At 43.0% G+C, this 17,214-nt stretch overlaps 1 protein-coding gene across 2 annotated transcripts in view; it reads right to left on the bottom strand.

Annotated features, from left to right (window-relative positions):
* LOC140192256 (tyrosine-protein kinase JAK2-like) overlaps positions 1-17,214 on the bottom strand; it is a 203,347-nt gene that overhangs the window by 83,654 nt on the left and 102,479 nt on the right. For both annotated transcript variants that reach the window (XM_072249929.1, XM_072249930.1), the window contains exon 12: positions 4,747-4,878. In XM_072249929.1, coding sequence (XP_072106030.1) covers positions 4,747-4,878 — 132 coding nt within the window. The remainder of the gene's footprint in view (positions 1-4,746; positions 4,879-17,214) is intronic.

Genomic DNA, 17,214 nt, shown 5'->3' with positions numbered 1-17,214 from the left:
AAGAGAGTAGAGATAGCCCAGGAAACTATAGACCAGTGAGTCTTACTTCAGTGGTTGGTAAGTTGATGGAAAAGATCCTGAGAGACAGGATTTATGAACATTTGGAGAGGCATAATATGATTAGGAATAGTCAGTATGGTTTTGTCAAAGGCAGGTTGTGCCTTATGAGCCTGATTGAATTTTTTGAGGATGTGACTAAACACATTGATGAAGGTAGAGCAATAGATGTAGTGTATATGGATTTCAGCAAAGCATTTGATAAGGTACCCTTTGCAAGGTTTATTGAGAAAATAACGAAGCATGAGATCCAAGGGGACATTGCTTTGTGGATGCAGAATTGATTTGCCCACAGAAGGCAAAGAGTGGTTGTAGATGGGTTATATTCTGCATGGAGGTCGGTGACCAGTGGTGTGCCTCAGGGATCTGTTCTGGGACCCCTACCCTTCGTGATTTTTATAAATGACTGGGATGAGGAAGTGGAGGGATGGGTTAGTAAACCTGCTGAAGACACAAAGGTTGGGGGTGTTGTGGATACTGTGGAGGGCTGTCAAAGGGACATTGATAGGATGCAAAACTAAGCTGAGGAGTGGCAGATGGAGTTCAACGCAGATAAGTGTGATGTGGTTCATTTTGGTAGATCAAGTATGATGGCAGAATATACAAACGTAGTATTAATGGTAAGACTCTTGGCAGTGTGGAGGATCAGAGGGATCTTGGGGTCCGAATCCATAGGACACTCAAAGCTGCGTGCAGGTTGCTTCTGTGGTTAAGAAGGCATATGGTGCATTGGCCTTCATCAACCGTAGGATTGAGTTTAAGAGCCAAGAGGTAAAGTTACAGCTATATAGGACCCTGGTCAGACCCCACTTGGAGTACTGTGCTCACTTCTGGTTACCTCACTACTGGAAAGATGTGGAAACTATAGAAAGGGTGCAGAGAAGATTTACAAGGTTATTGCCTGGATTGGGGAGCATGTCTTATGAGAATAGGATGAGTGAACTCGGCCTTTTCTTCTTGGAGAGGCTGAGGATGAGAGGTGACCTGATAGAGGTATATAAGATCACGAGAGGCATTGATTGTGTGGATAGTCCGAAGCTTTTTCCCAGGGCTGAAATGGCTAACACGAGGGGGCACAGTTTTAAGGTGCTTGGAAGTAGGTATAGAGGAAATGTCAGGGGTATGTTTTTTTACACAGACATTGGTGAGTACATGGAATGGTCTGCTGGCAATGGTGGTGGAGGCATTGATATAGGGTCTTATAAGAGACTCCTGGTTAGGTACATGGAGCTTAGAAAAATAGAGAGGTAATTTCTAAAGTAAGTGCATGTCTGGCAGAGCATTTTGTTCCAAAGGGCCTGTATTGTGCTGCAGGTTTTCTGTGTTTTGTTTCTATGTCTCATACAACAAAGCAAAAATTAGTGGGAAGAGAGGATTGGGAAGTTTTTAAAAGCCTACAGAGAGCAACTAAAAATCATTGGAAGGGAAAAGATGAAATATGAAAGCAAATTAGCAAATAATATCAAAGTGTATAGTAAAAGTTATTTCAAGTATGTTAAAAATAAAAGAGAAATGAGAGTGGGTATAGGAAGACTAGAAAATAAGGCAGGAGAAATAATAATGGGGGCAACGAGATGGCTGATAAACTAAATGTGTATTTTGCATCAGTCTTCACTGTGGAAGACACGAGCAGTATGCTAGATGTTGTAGTGTGTGAAGGAAGAGATGTGGGTGCAGTTACAGTTGCAAGAGCGAAGGTGCTCAAAAAGCTGAAAGACCTAAAGTTACATAGGACACCCAGACCAGTAGAACTGCATCTTAGGGTTCTGAAAGAGGTAACATTAGAGACTGTGGTGGCATTGGAAATGACCTTCCAAAAATTATTGTACTCTGGCATGGTGCCAGAGGCCTGGGAAGTTGCAAATGTTACTCCACTCTTTAAGAAAGGAGAAAGGCAGCCAGAAAGGAAATTATAGACCAGTTTGGCATGGTCCAGTCCGTGAAGTCCCCATTCCAGTTCATGGTCCGGTCCGTGGACGCAGGATTCCGGGTCTTCCAGCTGACCCTTGTTTGAGTTCATCATAGGCACCTGATTCCCATCTTTGGGCTTGCAATATAAGAAGCCTTGGGGGTGAGTATGGGCTGCTGGTTTGTCTTGTCAGTCCCCCTTGGAGTAATCTGCTGATGGAAGGCTAGTGAAACCATTTATGATCTCTAGGCCTGGTTGGAGGACCACTGCCTCATGGAGCCTTGTTGCCACTTGTTGGAGTAGTCTTTGTGGTGTGGAATTGGCTGTTTCCTGGGCCAGCCACTCTGAGCTAGGTAGGGATCCAGCTGTTTCTGTAGCCAACTGGGGTTGCAGGCTGAACTGAGACTTGGAGCTCCCCTGGAGCAGAAATGGAACTGTCTGTTGTTCTTTGGTGTTTGTCTCTTCTTGTCCTTGCGTCTGTGGGGTAAGTCAGACTATTTTGCTGTTGCCCTGTGGGGGGTCATGTCTTGTCTTTGCCTTTGTGGGGTAAGTCAGGCTGTTTTGCCATTGCCCTGTGGGGGGGACATGTCTTATCTTTGCCTCTGTTGGGTAACTGGCTGTCCTGCTGTTACCCAACAGGTGGACCTGTCCCACCTTGGTGTGGAGATGAAGCTGAGTCCTGGCTTGTCGTAGGATAAGTCCCGGCTCTATGTCTATGTTCTGTCCTGTCTCATGTTAGTGTTGTGTTAAAGATGAGTCCTGGCTTGTCGAAGGATAAGTCCTGGCTGTATGTTGATGTTCAGTTCCCAGTCTGTCTCTCAGCTCCAGCATCCGAGTTATCAGTCTCCGCATTTCAAGACGAAGATCTTGCAGCCAAGCTCCAGGAAATGCAAACCTCGAGGACCCCGCAGCCTCAAGACCCACGACCCCAGCCGGAAGCCAATTCGTATCCTTGCCTGGTTCTGGGGTCTGAGCCCGAGGCAAGACTCAGGTTCTGGGTCCTTGTCCAGTCTCGGGCTTGGAGTCCAAGCCTTGTCTCATAGTCCATGGTTCCTAGTCCTGGTCCTGCTTTCCCTAGCCCAAGTCTGTGGTCTTGTCCCTGCTCCTTGCCTGAATCCTGTCACGTCCTTGCTCTAGTCAAGTCCTGTTCATTGTACTTCAGTGTCTGTGTCTTGCATTTGGGTCCATTCCCAGCACCCCATTGTGACGCAGTTAGCCTGTCAGTGGTTGGGAAGATGTTAGAGTCAATTGTTAAGGATGACATGATGGAGTACTTGGTGACACATGACAAGATAATACAAAGTCAGCATGGTTTCCTTCAGGGAAAGTCCTGCCTGACAAACCTGTTGGAATTCTTTGTAGGAGATTACAAGTAGGATAGACAAAGGGGATGCAGTGGATGTTGTATATTTGGACTTCCAGAAGGCCTTTGACAAGCTGCCACACATGAGGCTGCTTACCAATTTAAGAGCCCATGGTATTTCAGGAAAGTTACTAACATGATTAGAGCATTGGCTGATTGGTAGGAAGCAATTGGGAATAAAAGGATCCTTTTCTGGTTGACTGCCAGTGACTAGTGGTGTTCCACAGGGGCTGGTATTGGGACCACTTCTTTTTATGCTGTATATAAATGATTTAGAAGATAGAATAGATGGCTTTTTTTGCCAAGTTTGCAAATAATACGAAGATTGGCGGAAGGACAGGTAGTGATGAGGAAACGGGTAGGATGCAGAAGGACTTAGACAGATTAGGAGAATGGGCAAGAAAGTGGGAAATGAAATACAATGCTGGAAAATGCATGGTCATGCACCTTGGTAGTAGAAATAAATGTGTGGCCTATTTTCTAAATGGGTCGAAAAGCCAGGAATCTAGATGCAGAGGGACTTGGGAGTCTTTGTGCAGAACACCCTAAAGGTTAATTTGCAGGTTGAGTTGGTGGTGAGGAAGGCAAATGCAATGTTAGTATTCATTTCAAAAAGTCCAGAATGTAAGAGCAAGGATGTGATGCTGAGGCTTTATAAGGCACTGGTGAGGCCTCGCCTTGAGTACTGTGAACAGGTTTGGTGTCCCTATCTTAGAAAAGATGTGCTGGCATTGGGGAGGGTCCAGAGGAGGTTCACAAGGATGATTCTAGAAATTATACAAGGTTCATCCAGGAATCATCAGGGTTTTCATATGAGGAACGTTTGATGTCTCTGGGCCTGTACTCACTGGAATTCAGAAGGATGAAGGGAATCTCACTGAAACCTTTCGAATGTTGAAAGGCCTAGGCAGAGTAAATGTGGAAAGGATGTCTCCCATGGTGAGTGAGTCTTGGACAAGAGGGACAGCCTCAGGATAGAGGGGTGCCCTTTCAAAATAAAGATGTGAAGAAATTTCCCTTAGCCAAGGATGGTGAATTTATGGAATCTGTTGCCATATGCAGCTGTGGAGGTCAGGTCGTTGGGTATATTTAAGGCAGAGATTGATAGGTTCTTGATTGGACATGGCATCAAAGGTTACGGGGAGAAGGCTGGGAACTGGGGTTGAGGAGATTTTTAAAAATGGTTCAGCCATGAGTGAATGGCAGAGCAGACTTGATAGGCCAGATGGCCTAATTCTGCTCCTGTGTCTTATCATCTTATGGACTTTGGGGTCTAATATTTAACTGTCATTCATTCTTTGGGGCACTCTTCTGTTTTTTGTAGATCTTTGCAGAGATAAAGAATTTCAGGATGTATATTGTATACATTTATCTGAAATTAAATGTACCTTTGAAACCTTGTAAACCTTTGGATTACCTCAGAGTAGTTCCTGTGGGAGGATTCCAACACTTTCAGTAAAACCTCCATCTGGAAAACGTCATTGTTTGCATTCCCCTCTCTTGCTCCTTTGAAGATCTTCGTAAAAGAGCCTTGACCCAGACTTTCACCCTGTTAGGAAAGAAGGAAAACCTGAACATTAGCTCAGCTGCCGGGCATCATCACCTTGACTTGGCCAAGCTAGAAGTCACTGTATTCCTATTTCTATAATTTCAATGCCGTGGCAGCCATGTGTTCTTGGGTCTAGATGACAGTGATCACAGGTTCAAATGCAAGCAATTCACATCCAGCTGTAGACCATTCAGTCCATAAGACCATAAGATATAGAGGCTGAATTGCCCATTGAATCCACCGAGTCTGCACTGCCATTTCACTATGGCTGATCCATTTCCCTCTCCGCCAAAATCTCCTGTCTTCTCCCCATAACCCTTCATGCCCTGACTAATCAAGAATCTATCAACCTCTGCCTTAAACATACCCAATAACTTGCCCTCCACAGTTGGCTGAGGCAACAAATCCACAGAATTACTACTCTCTGGCTAAAGAAACATCTATTCATCTCCATTCTAAATGGATATCCCTATGTTCTGAGGTGGCATCCTCTGGCCTTAGACTCTCCCACCATAGGAAACATTCTCTTCACATCCACTCTATCAAGGCCTTTCAGCATTTGGTAGGTTTCAATGAGATACCCCCTCATTCTTCTGAATTCTAGTGAGAAGACCACCAGAGCCATCAAACACTCATCTGATAAGCCTTTCAAACCCGCAATCATTTTCATGAACCTCCTTTGAACCCTCTCCAATGTCAGCACATTCTTTCTTAGATAAGGGGGCCAAAACTGCTCGGAATACTCCAAGAGAGGCCTCACCAGTGCTTTATAAAACCTGAGAGATGGTATGGTAACAGAGTGGTTAACAGAACGCTTTACAGTATGGGCAACACGGGTTCTATTCTAGCCTGTTCTGCCCATGACTGAGTGGGTTTCCTCTGGGTGCTCCAGTTTCCTCCCACAGTCCAAAGATATACTGGTTGGCAGGTTGATTACTCATTGTAAATTGTCCCGTGACTGGGCTAGCATTACATTGGGGGATTGCTCGGCAGTGTGGCCAGAAGGGCTGAATGATGCCAGGTCTGGAGGACTTGAGTTACAATGAAAGGTTGAATAAGGTCAGACTTTATACTTTAGAATGTAGAAGATTGAGAGGAGAATCAATAGAGGTATACAGAATTATGGAGGGTGTAGATAAGGTAAGTGCAAGCTGGCTTTTTCCACTGAGGTTGGGTGGGACTACAACTAAAGGTCATGGAAGGCGTTCTGCAAGATCAGATATATTGGAAGGTGTTCTGAGAGATCGCAAATACAAGTACTTGGACAGCCAAGGGCTGATTAAGGATAGTCAGCATGGCTTTGTGCATGGTAGATCATATTTAATGAATCTTGTAGAGTTTTTCGAGGAGGTTACCAAGAAAGTAGATAAAGGAAAGGCTGTGGATGTTGTCTACATGGACTTTCGTAAGGACTTTGACAAGGTCCCACATGGGAGGTTAGTTCAGAAGGTTCAGACACTAGGTATCCATGGAGACGATGTAAACTGGATTCAAAATTGGCTGTGTGGGGGAAGACCAAGTGGTAGTGGATGATTGCTTATCAGACTGCAGACCTGTGACTAGTGGTGTGCCTCAAGGATCTGTGCTGGGCCCATTGTCGTTTGTTGTCTATATCAATGATCTAGATAATGTGGTAAATTGGATCAGCAAGTTTGCTGATGACACTAAGATTGCAGGCGTTGTGGACAGCAAGGAAGGCTTTCAAAGCTTGCAGAGGGATCTGGACCAACTGGAAAAATGGGCTAGAAAATGGCAGATAGAATTTAATGCAGACAAGTGTGAGGTGTTGCATTTTGGAAGGACAAATCAAGGTAGGACATACACAGTAAATAGTAGGGTACGGAAGAGTGCGGAGGAACAAAGAGATCTGGGAGTTCAGATACATAATTCCCTGAAAGTGGTGTCACAGGTAGACAGGGTTATAGAGAAGGCTTTTGGCATCCTGGCATTCATAAGTCAAAGTATTGAGTATAGGAGTTGGGATGTTATGGGGAGGTTGTATAAGACATTGGTGAGGCCAAATTTGGAGTATTGTGTACAGTTCTGGTCACCTAACTATAGGAAGAATATCAGTAAGATTGAAAGAGTGCAGGGCAGATTTACTAGGATGTTGCCGGGTCTTCAGGAGTTGAGTTACAGGGAAAGATTGAACAGGTTAGGACTTTATTCCTTGGAGCGTAGAAGAATGAGGGAAGATTTGAGAGAGGTTTACAAAATTATGAGGGGTATAGACAGTAAATGTGAATAGGCTCTTTCCACTTAGATTAGGAGAGACAAATATGAGAGAACATGGCTTTAGGGTGAAAGGGGAAATGTTTAGGGGAAACATTATGAGGAACTTTTTCACTCAGAGGTGGGAGTGTGGAACGAGCTGCCATCGGACGTGGTAAATGCAGGCTCACTCTTAAATTTTAAGAATAAATTAGATAGGTACATGGATGGGAGAGGTCTGGAGGGTTATGGACTGGATGTAAGTCAATGGTCTAGTGGCATAATGTTTCAGCACAGACTAGAAGGGCCAGATGGCCTGTTTTCTGTGCTGTAGTATTCTGTAGTTCTATGGGTTAAGTGTGTAAGGTGAGAAGTTTAAGGGGAACATAAGGGGAAGCTTCTTCACGCAGAACGTCATGAGAATGAGCTGCTGGAACAAGTGGTGCCTATGAGCACAATTTCAACATTTACGCGAAGTTTGAATACGTACATCGGCATTAGTGGTATGGGGGGCTAAGGTCCTGGTGCAGATGGATGGGAGGAGGCATATTAAATGGTTCTGCATGGATTGGATGTGCCAAAGGACCTGTTCCTGTGCTGTACTTTTCTATGACTCCACGACCACTAACTCCACCTGCAAATGAACCTTTAGGGAATGCTGCATAAGGACTCTCAAATACCTTTGCAACTCAGATTTTTGAATTTTCTCTCCATTTAGAAAATATACCATGCTTTTATTTCTGCTACCAAAGTGCAGAACCATACAGATCCTAAGACTGCATGCCATCTGCTTCTGTCCTTCTGTAGCCTCTCAACACCACCTGTTCTTGAAATTTGAGAAGGAGAAGCTGCAATCAGATGTATCAGTATTACAGTGGAGTAAAGGAAATTACAGTGGTATGTGAGAGGAGTTGAGCCTGATTTATACTTCTGCATCAAAACTACGCCGTAGGGTGACGTGCACCTCCCCAAAAAAGTAACTCGCGTGTTGCAGCTACGCAGACCGCAACAACTGTGATTGGTCTGCTTGGTAGCATCGTATTTTCTCCTACGCATTTCCGGTTGCTTTTCTCTGCCATGTCTGTACACTGATGCGAAATAAACGGTTGGAGATGATGAACCAAATCGTCAGATCTACCTGCCGACATCTGAAAATATTTGAAATGCATTTCCTTGTTCATGTATCTCACAAAATTAACACGGGCATAGAAACCCCACCACCAACTAGCATTTTGGTGGTGAATTGCAGAGCGACGCACACACAACATATACTCGCTATGGCGTAGGGCTATGCAGAATTATAAATCAGGCCTATGGTGTAGGCTATGGTGTGGCGTAGCCTGTATGCACAAGTATAAATCAGGCTTTAGAAATATAGAAGCATAGTGCCAAACATGTACGTACTTCAGAAATTACCTAGGATTACCCATAACACTATTTTTCTAAGCTTCATGAAACTATCCAAGAGTCTCTTAAAAGACCCTATCGTCGCCATCTCCACCGCAGTCACCAGCAGCCCATTCCATACACTCACCATTCTCTGCGTAAAAAAAAAAAAAAAAACTTACCCCTGATATCCCCCTGTACCTAGTTCCAAGCACCTTAAAACTGTGCCCCCTCGTGTAAGCCATTTTATCCTTGAGAAAAAGCCTTCAACTATCCACATGATCAATGCTTCTCATCATCTTATACATCTCTATCAAGTCACCTCACATCCTCCGTCACTTCAAGGAGAAAAGGCTGAGTTCACTCAACGTATTCTCATAACGCATGCTCCCTAATCCAGGCAACATCCTTGTAAGTCTCCTCTGCACCCTTTCTATAGTTTCCACATCCTTCCCCATAGTGAGATGACCAGAAGTGAGCATAGTAATCCAAGTGGAGTCTGACCAGGGTCCTATATAGCTGTAACATTACCTCTCAGCTCTCAAACTCAATCCCACGTATGATGAAGGCCAATGTACTGTATTAACCACACGGTCAACCTGTGAGCAGCTTTGAGCGTCCTATGGACACAGCCCCCAAGATCCCCCGATCCTCCACACTGCCAACAGTCTTACCATTAATACTATATTCTGCCATCATATTCGTCCCACTGTAACCTCTGATAGCCCTCCACACTATCTACAAAACCCACAACCATTTTGTCATCAGTAAATTTACTAACCCATCCCTCCACTTCCTCATCCAGATCATTTATAAAAATCATGGAGAGTAAGGGTCCAAGAACAGATCCCTGAAGCACACCACTGGTCACTGGCCTCCATGCAGAATATGACGTGTCTACAACCACCCTTTGCCTTCTGTGAGCAAGCCAGTTCTGGATCCACAAAACAATGTCCCCTTGGACCCCATACCTCCTTACTTTCTCAATAAGCTTTGCATGGGTACCTTGTCAAATGCCTTGGGGAAATCCATATACACTACCTCTACTGCTCTACCTTCATCGATGTGTTTAGTCACATCCTCAAAAAATTCAGTCAGGCTCTTAAGGCATAACCTGCCTTTGACAAAGTCATGCTGACTATTCCTAATCATATTATAGGTCTCCAAATATTCATAAATCCTGCGCCTCAGGATCTTTTCCATCAACTTACCAACCACTGAAGTAAGACACACTGGTCTATAATTTCCTGGGCTATCTCTACTCCCTTTCTTGAATAAGGGAACAACATCTGCAACCCTCCAATCCTCCGGAACCTCTCCTGTCCCCAATGAGGATGCAAAGATCATTGCCAGAGGCTCAGCAATCTCCTCTCTCACCTCCCACAGTAACCTAGGGTACATCTCGTCCGGTCCCAGAGACTTATCCAACTTGATGCTTTCCAAAAGCTCCAGCACATTCTCTTTCTTAATGTCTAAATGGTCAAGCTTTTCAATCCGCTGTAAGTCATCCCTACAATCACCAAGACTCTTTTCCGTAGTGAATACTGAAGCAAAGTATTCATTAAGTATCTCAGCTATCTCCTCCAGTTCCATACATACTTTTCCACTGTCACACTTGATTGGTCCTATTCTCTCACGTCTTATCCTCTTGCTCTTCAATAGGTTAGGACTAATGCACAGGGAAAACAGAAATAAATCAAAGATAGCATGCAACCAAGATGATAGAAAGGACAAGCAGGAAATGAGGCATAATCACAGCAGTTGGGATGAAGTACAGGGGAATAGAGGCGTGGTTTAGTTAAAACACAAAGCAAAAAATACTGCACTGAAAGTGTTATATTTGAATGCACACAGCATAAGGAATGAAATGGATGATCTTTGAATTCATCTACAGATTGGCAAATATGACAATTTGGCCATTTCTGAAACTTGGCTAAAGGATGGCTGCCATTGCGAGCTGAACATCCAAGAATATACGATTTATTGGAAAGATAGGTTAGTAGGCAGAGGGGGTGGTCTGGCCCTGTGTATAAGAATTAATATCAAATCATTAGAAAGGAATGACATAGGATTGGAAGATGTAGAGTTTCTATGGGGTGAGTTAAGAAATGGCAAGGGTATATGGACCCTAATGGCAGTTGTATACAGGCCTCCAAACTGCATCCGGGATGTGGATTACAAATTACAAAAGGAAATAGAAAAGGTGTGTCAGAAAGGCAACGTCATGATAATCATTGGGAATTTTAACATGAAAGTGGATTGGGAAAACTAGGCCAGTACTGGACCTCAAGAGAGAGAATTTGTAGAATGTGTAAGGGATGGCTTTTTAGAACAGCTTGTTGTTGAGCCCATGAGGGGATCGGCTGTGCTGGATTGGGTGTCGTGCAATGATCCAGAGAGGTGATATGAAAGCTTAAGGTTAAGGAACCCTTAGGGAACAGCGATTACAATATGATTGAGTTCACTTTGAAATTTGAGAGTAGAAAATAAAATCCAATGTGTTGGTATTTCAGTGGAATAAAGGAAATTACAATGGCATGAGAAAGGAACTGGCCGAAGTTGACTGGAAAGGGACACTAGCAGGAAGGACAGCAGAGCAGCAATGGCTGGAGTTTCTGTGAAAAATGAGGGAAGTGCAAGACAGATATATTTCAAATAATTAGAAGTTTTAAAATGGAAGAAGGACACTACCATGGTTGACAAGTGAAGTCAGAGCCAAAGTAAAAGCAAAGGAGAGGGCATACAAGGAAGCCAAAGCTAGTGGAAAGATAGAGGATTGGGAAGTTTTTACAAACTTGCAGAAAGAAGGTCATTCGGAATGAAAGGATGAATTATGAAAGGAAGCTGGTGACTAATATCAAAGAAGATGCTAAAAGCTTTTTTAAGTATCTAAAGGTTAAAAAAGAGTCAAGGGTAGATATAGGACCAATAGAAAATGACGCTGGAGATATTGTAATGAGAGATGCAGAGATGGCAGAGGAACTGAATGCGTATTTTGTATCAGTCTTTTCAGTGGAAGACATCTGCAGTATACCGGACTTTCAAGAGTGTCAGAGAAGTGAAGTATGTGCAGTGAAAATTATGACTGAAAACATGCTCAGGAAGCTTAATGGTCTGAGGATGGATAAATCTCCTGGACCTGATGGAATACACCCTCGGGTTCTGAAGGAAGTAGCTGGAGAGATTGCGGAGGCATTAGCAATGATCTTTCAAGAATCGATAGATTCTGGCATTGTACCGGATGACTGGAAAATTGCAACTGTTACTCCGCTATTTAAGAAGGGTGGGAGGCAGAAGAAAGGAAACTATAGACCTGTTAGCCTGACATCAGTGGTCGGGAAGTTGTTGGAATCAATTGTTAGGGATGAGATTATGGAGTACCTGGAGACACATGACAAGATAGGCCAAAGCCAGCATGATTTCCTGAAAGGAAAATGCTGCCTGACTCACCTACTGCAATTCTTTAAGGAAGTTACAAGCAGGGGAGACAAAGGAGATGCAATAGACATGGTGCACTTGAATTTTCAGAAGGCCTTTGACAAGGTGCCACACATGAGACTGCTTAGCAAGTTAAGAGCCCATGGAATTATAGGGAAGTTACTAGCATGGGTGGAGCATTGGCTGGTCGGCAGAAAACAGAGTGTGGGAATAAAAGGGTCCTACTCTGGTTGGCTGCCGGTTACCAGTGGAGTTCCACAGGGGTCGATGTTGGGACCGTTGCTTTTTACAATGTATGTCAATGATTTGGAATATGGGATTAATGGATTTGTGACTCAATTTGCCGATGATACAAAGATAGGTGGAGGAGCGGGCAGTGTTGAGCGTGCAGAGAGACTTGGATAGTTCAGGGGAACAGACAAAGGAGTGGCAAATGAAATACAATGTTGGAAAGTGTATGGTCATGCATTTTGGTGGAAGAAATAAACGGGCAAGCTATTATTTAGATGGGGAAAGAATTCAAAGTGCAGAGATGCAAAGGGTCTTGGGAGTCCTTGTGAGGATGCCCTAAAGGGCAACCTCCAGGTAGAGGTGATGTGAAGAAGGCGAATGCAATGTTGGCATTCATTTCTAGAGGTATAGAATATAAGAGCAGGGATGTGATGTTGAGGCACTATAAGGCACTCGTGAGACCACACTTGGAGTGATGTGTGCAGTTTTGGGCTCTTTATTTTAGAAACGATATACTGACATTGGAAAGGGTTCAGAGAAGATTCACGAGAATGATTCCAGGAATGATAGGGTTACTGTATGAGGGACGTCTGGCAGCTCTTGGGCTGTATTCCCTGGAGTTCAGTTGAATTGAGAGCATCCTGATTGGCTGCATCACTGCCTGGTGTGAGAACTGTACCACCCTTAATTGCAGGACTCTGCAGAGAGTGGTACGGAAAGCCCCACTTGTGAAGATCCTGTGATTCAGGACATTTACAAGGACAGATGTGTAAAAAGGGCCCGTAGGATCACTGGGGACCCAAGTCACCCCAACCACAATCTATTCCAGCTGCTACCATCCGGGAAATGGTACCGCAGCATAAAAGCCAAGACCAGCAGGCTCCAGGACAGCTTCTTCCAACAGGCCATCAGACTGGTTAACTCACGCTGATTTGAGTGTACCCTATATTATATTAACCATTCTATTTATTATAAATTATTATAAATTACTATGATTGCACATTTAGACGGAGACGTAACATAAATATTTTTACTTGTCATGTATGTGAAGGATGTAAGAAATAAAGCCAATTCAATTCAATTCAAAGTCAGCATGGTTTCCTGAAAGGAAAATCCTGCCTGACTAACCTACTGAAATTTTTTGAGGAAATTACAAACAGGGTAGACAAAGGAGCTGTAGCAGATGTGGTGTACTTGGATTTTCAGAAGGCCTTTGACAAAGTGACACACATGAGGCTGCTTAGCAAGCTAAGAGCCCATGGAATTATAGGGAAATTACTAGCAGAAAACAGAGAGTGGGAATAAGGGGATCCTGTTCTGGTTGGCTGCCGGTTACCAGTGGAGTTCCACAGGGGTCGGTGTTGGGACCGCTGCTTTTTACGATGTATGTCAATGATTTGGGCTATGCGATAAATGGATTTGTGGCTAAATTTGCTGATAATACAAAGATAGATGGAGGAGTGGGTAGTGTTAAGGAAATAGAGAGCCTGAAGACAGACTTAGATAGTTTAGAGGAATGGGCAAAGAGTTGGCAAATGAAATGCAATGTTGAAAAGTGTATGGTCATGCACTTTGGTGGAAGAAATAAACGGGCAAGCTATTATTTAGATGGGGAGAGAATTCAAAATGCAGAGATGCAAAGAGACTTGGGAGTCCTTGTGTGGGATACCCTAAAGGTTAACCTCCAGGTTGAGTTAGTGGTGAAGAAGGCGAATGCAATGTTGGCATTCATTTCTAGAGATACATGATATAAGAGCAGGGATGTGATGTTGATGCTCTGTAAGGCACTCATGAGACCACACTTGGAGTCTTGTGTGTAGTTTTGGGCTCATCATTTTTGAAAGGGTATACTGACATTGGAGAGGGTTCAGAGAAGATTCACGAGAATGATTCCGGGAATTAAAGGGTTACCGTATGAGGAACGTTTGTCTGCTCTTGGGCTGTATTCCCTGGAGTTCAGGAGAATAACAGGGGTCTCATAGAAACATTCTGAATGCTAAAAGTCCTGAACAGATTAGATATGGCAAAGTTATTTCCCATGGTAGGGGGGTCTAGGACAAGAGGGCATGTCTTCAGAAGTGAAGTACGTCCGTTTATAACAGAGATGTGGAGAAATTACTTTAGTTAGAGGGTGGTAAATCTGTGGAATCTGTTGCCACGAGGGGCTGTGAAAGCCAAGTCATTGGGTGTATTTAAGGCAGAGATAGATAGGTTCTTGATTAGCCAAGGCATCAAAGGGTATGGGGTGAAAGCAGGGGAGTGGGAATGACTGGAAGAATTGGATCAGTTCATGATTGAATGGCGGAGAAGACTCAACAGGCTGAATAGCCTACTTCTGCTCCTATATCTTATGGTCTTATGGACTTTATTGTTTGGAACATAGAAGATTGAGAGGAGATTTGATAGGGATTTACAAAATTATGAGGCATATAGAAAGGATAAATGTAAGCAGGCTTTTTCCACTGAGGTTGTATGGGACTACAATGAGAGGTCATGGGTTAAGGAAGAAAGGTGAAAAGTTTAAGGGGAGCACGAGGGTCGTGAGAGTGTGGAATAAGCTGCCAGCAGAAATGGCACCTGCAAGCTCAATTTCAATGTTTAAGAGAAGTTTGGGTAGGTACTTGGATGGTAAGGTTATGGAAGGCTATGGTCCCAGTGCAGGTCAATGGGAGAAGACAGTTTAAATAGTTTAGCACAGACTAAGTGGGCCAAAGGGCCTACTTCTGTGCTGTACTTTCCTATGGCTCAATTGCCTCGTGGAAAACAAAACACAGCAACTGCACTGACTCTTAATAAATCCTGGACCTTCCAAGTGAAGACGGAGCACTCCGAATACTATTGAGATCCTTGTGTCTGTGCATAAGGAACCCATGGCATGAAGATGATGACCGCTGTAGAGCTCACACCTGCTCGTTCAGATATATCCTGTCTGTCTATCCCACAAACAACAATGTGGTAACTCCCAGATGATCTGCAGTTTGTGATTTTATTGCTTAGGCAGGACTTTGTTTTAACACTTTATCCAAAAATGGAATCTATTATTCCGACCGTTCTGCAGTGGAGAATAGCCAGTGCTTTCCGGCCAGCAGCTTTCTTTAGGGGATGTTACAGCCTACAACTTGTATCTCCCTCTACTTCCAGCAGCTGCTGTTGTGTATTTAACATTTCAGTAATATTTGAGTAATAATGTAAATATATTATTTGATTAAGCATCCTTGCTCATTTAAATACTTCATTTATGGCATGTGATGGCATCAGGCCATCACGTCACATGTGAGCACCTCATTGAAGTTAAACTCACATTTTGAATTCCCGCCTTTTCAGTTCAATCCGTTCATATGTTTTGGAGTTACAAAACATAACAGTGGTGATGTATTTTTAAAATGAATCCAGGATGACTACCTATCTATTGAAGTGCAGTGAGGCATTCAAGTTAAAAAACAGAGCAGTGAGAAATGATTGAGTTAGCAGCTTTTTTTCTTGGAGCAGCACATTTTCTTCACCAAAGGAAAGACAATTGAGTAAAAAAAACAGAAAACAGAAGAATTTACCAGTTCATAAACAGTTCATAATGATAATAATCATTTAAAAAAAGAGTAGAAATGGTTGGCTACATCAGAAAGATTGATGCATTTGATTATACAATCAAATATGTAAACTGGAATATGTATACTGAATGGATTGAACAGTACTTTAAAGCAAATGAAATAGCCAATGAGAAATGAGTACCAGTTTTGCTGAGTGCATTGGATTTAAAAGCATACAGTTTGCTTGGACATTTGATTACTCCAAGCAAACAATCAGAAATCAGCTTTGCTGATATTGTGAAAGAAATGTTGGAACATTTAGAACCAGAACCATTGTTGATTGCAGAATGCTTTATGATTCATAACTGAGATCAGAAGGAAGGGGAATCCATTTCAGTGTGCATGTCTGAACACTGTCAGTTCACTTAGGTAATGATGCACTGAGAGATCATTCGATTTGTGGAATATTACAAAAAAAAATTCAACATCAGCTCCTAACTGAAGCACACCTTAGATTTAAAAGAGCAATTGAAATAGACAAATCGATGGAAACGGCAAAGACACAATTGAGTTGCAGTAATGAATGAAAGTGGGTGTACACAAAATTACGATGTCTAAACAGAAACCAGCCTGGCTGAACAATAATGTTACCATTGTGGCAGGGGCTCGCATACAGCTGATCAATGCAGATTTAAAAGTGGAACTTGCAAAAAATGCAACAAAGTAGGACACATACAGAGAACATGTTGAGCGGACAAAATAGACGACAGAGAGAAAAAGATAAAAAATCAAGTTGCAGTTTCCAAAACAGCACTAATCTGCATGATTTTGATGAAAAATCTGGTAATGATGAGAGTGACACAGGACTGTGTAGCCTTGAGATTTAGGGTTAGGGTTAACAAGAAGACCAGCAATATGGCTTACACCAGAAGTGAATGACAAATTAATTAAAATGGAATTGGACACTCCCCAAATAGAGTTTGAATGGCATTTCAAAGACACCAAACCATAACCTGCAGATACCTAACTAAGAACTTATACTGGATAAAAGATAACTCCCGTAAGAATGACATTTATAACAGTGAAATACGATAACCAATACGCTACACTGGGCTTGTATGTGGTAAAAACAGGAGGGCTAGCACTGTGAGAGTGTGATTGGCTGAGACAAATGCAATTTGATTGGAGATCCATCCATCATTTGTATATCCACTGTAATACGGTCAACTGAAAGCAAATTAAGGAAAGTACTGGTTGATGCCGCAACTGTCTCCATGCTGTACACCATAAACTTTTGTCCAACATGCACAAACTAGAAGAAAGATGTCCAGAGCTGTCAGAATCACTTCTTGCACTCGCAGAGTCAACTCCTATAACCACCATGGGGGAGGCCCCAGAACCTAAGACTGTTTTCACACCTGCTAAGTAGAGTGACTTCCCTTGTCAGGAAAGATGTTATCCCACAAGAATAAGAAATCCTCCACAGTGATTAAATATTTAGACCTGAATGGGACAATTTAAAATTTACTGTGCTGTGGATCTC

Source organism: Mobula birostris (assembly GCF_030028105.1).
Source record: "Mobula birostris isolate sMobBir1 chromosome 26 unlocalized genomic scaffold, sMobBir1.hap1 SUPER_26_unloc_1, whole genome shotgun sequence".
Classification (NCBI taxonomy): domain Eukaryota; kingdom Metazoa; phylum Chordata; class Chondrichthyes; order Myliobatiformes; family Myliobatidae; genus Mobula; species Mobula birostris.
This window is presented reverse-complemented; position numbering and strand designations above follow the sequence as displayed.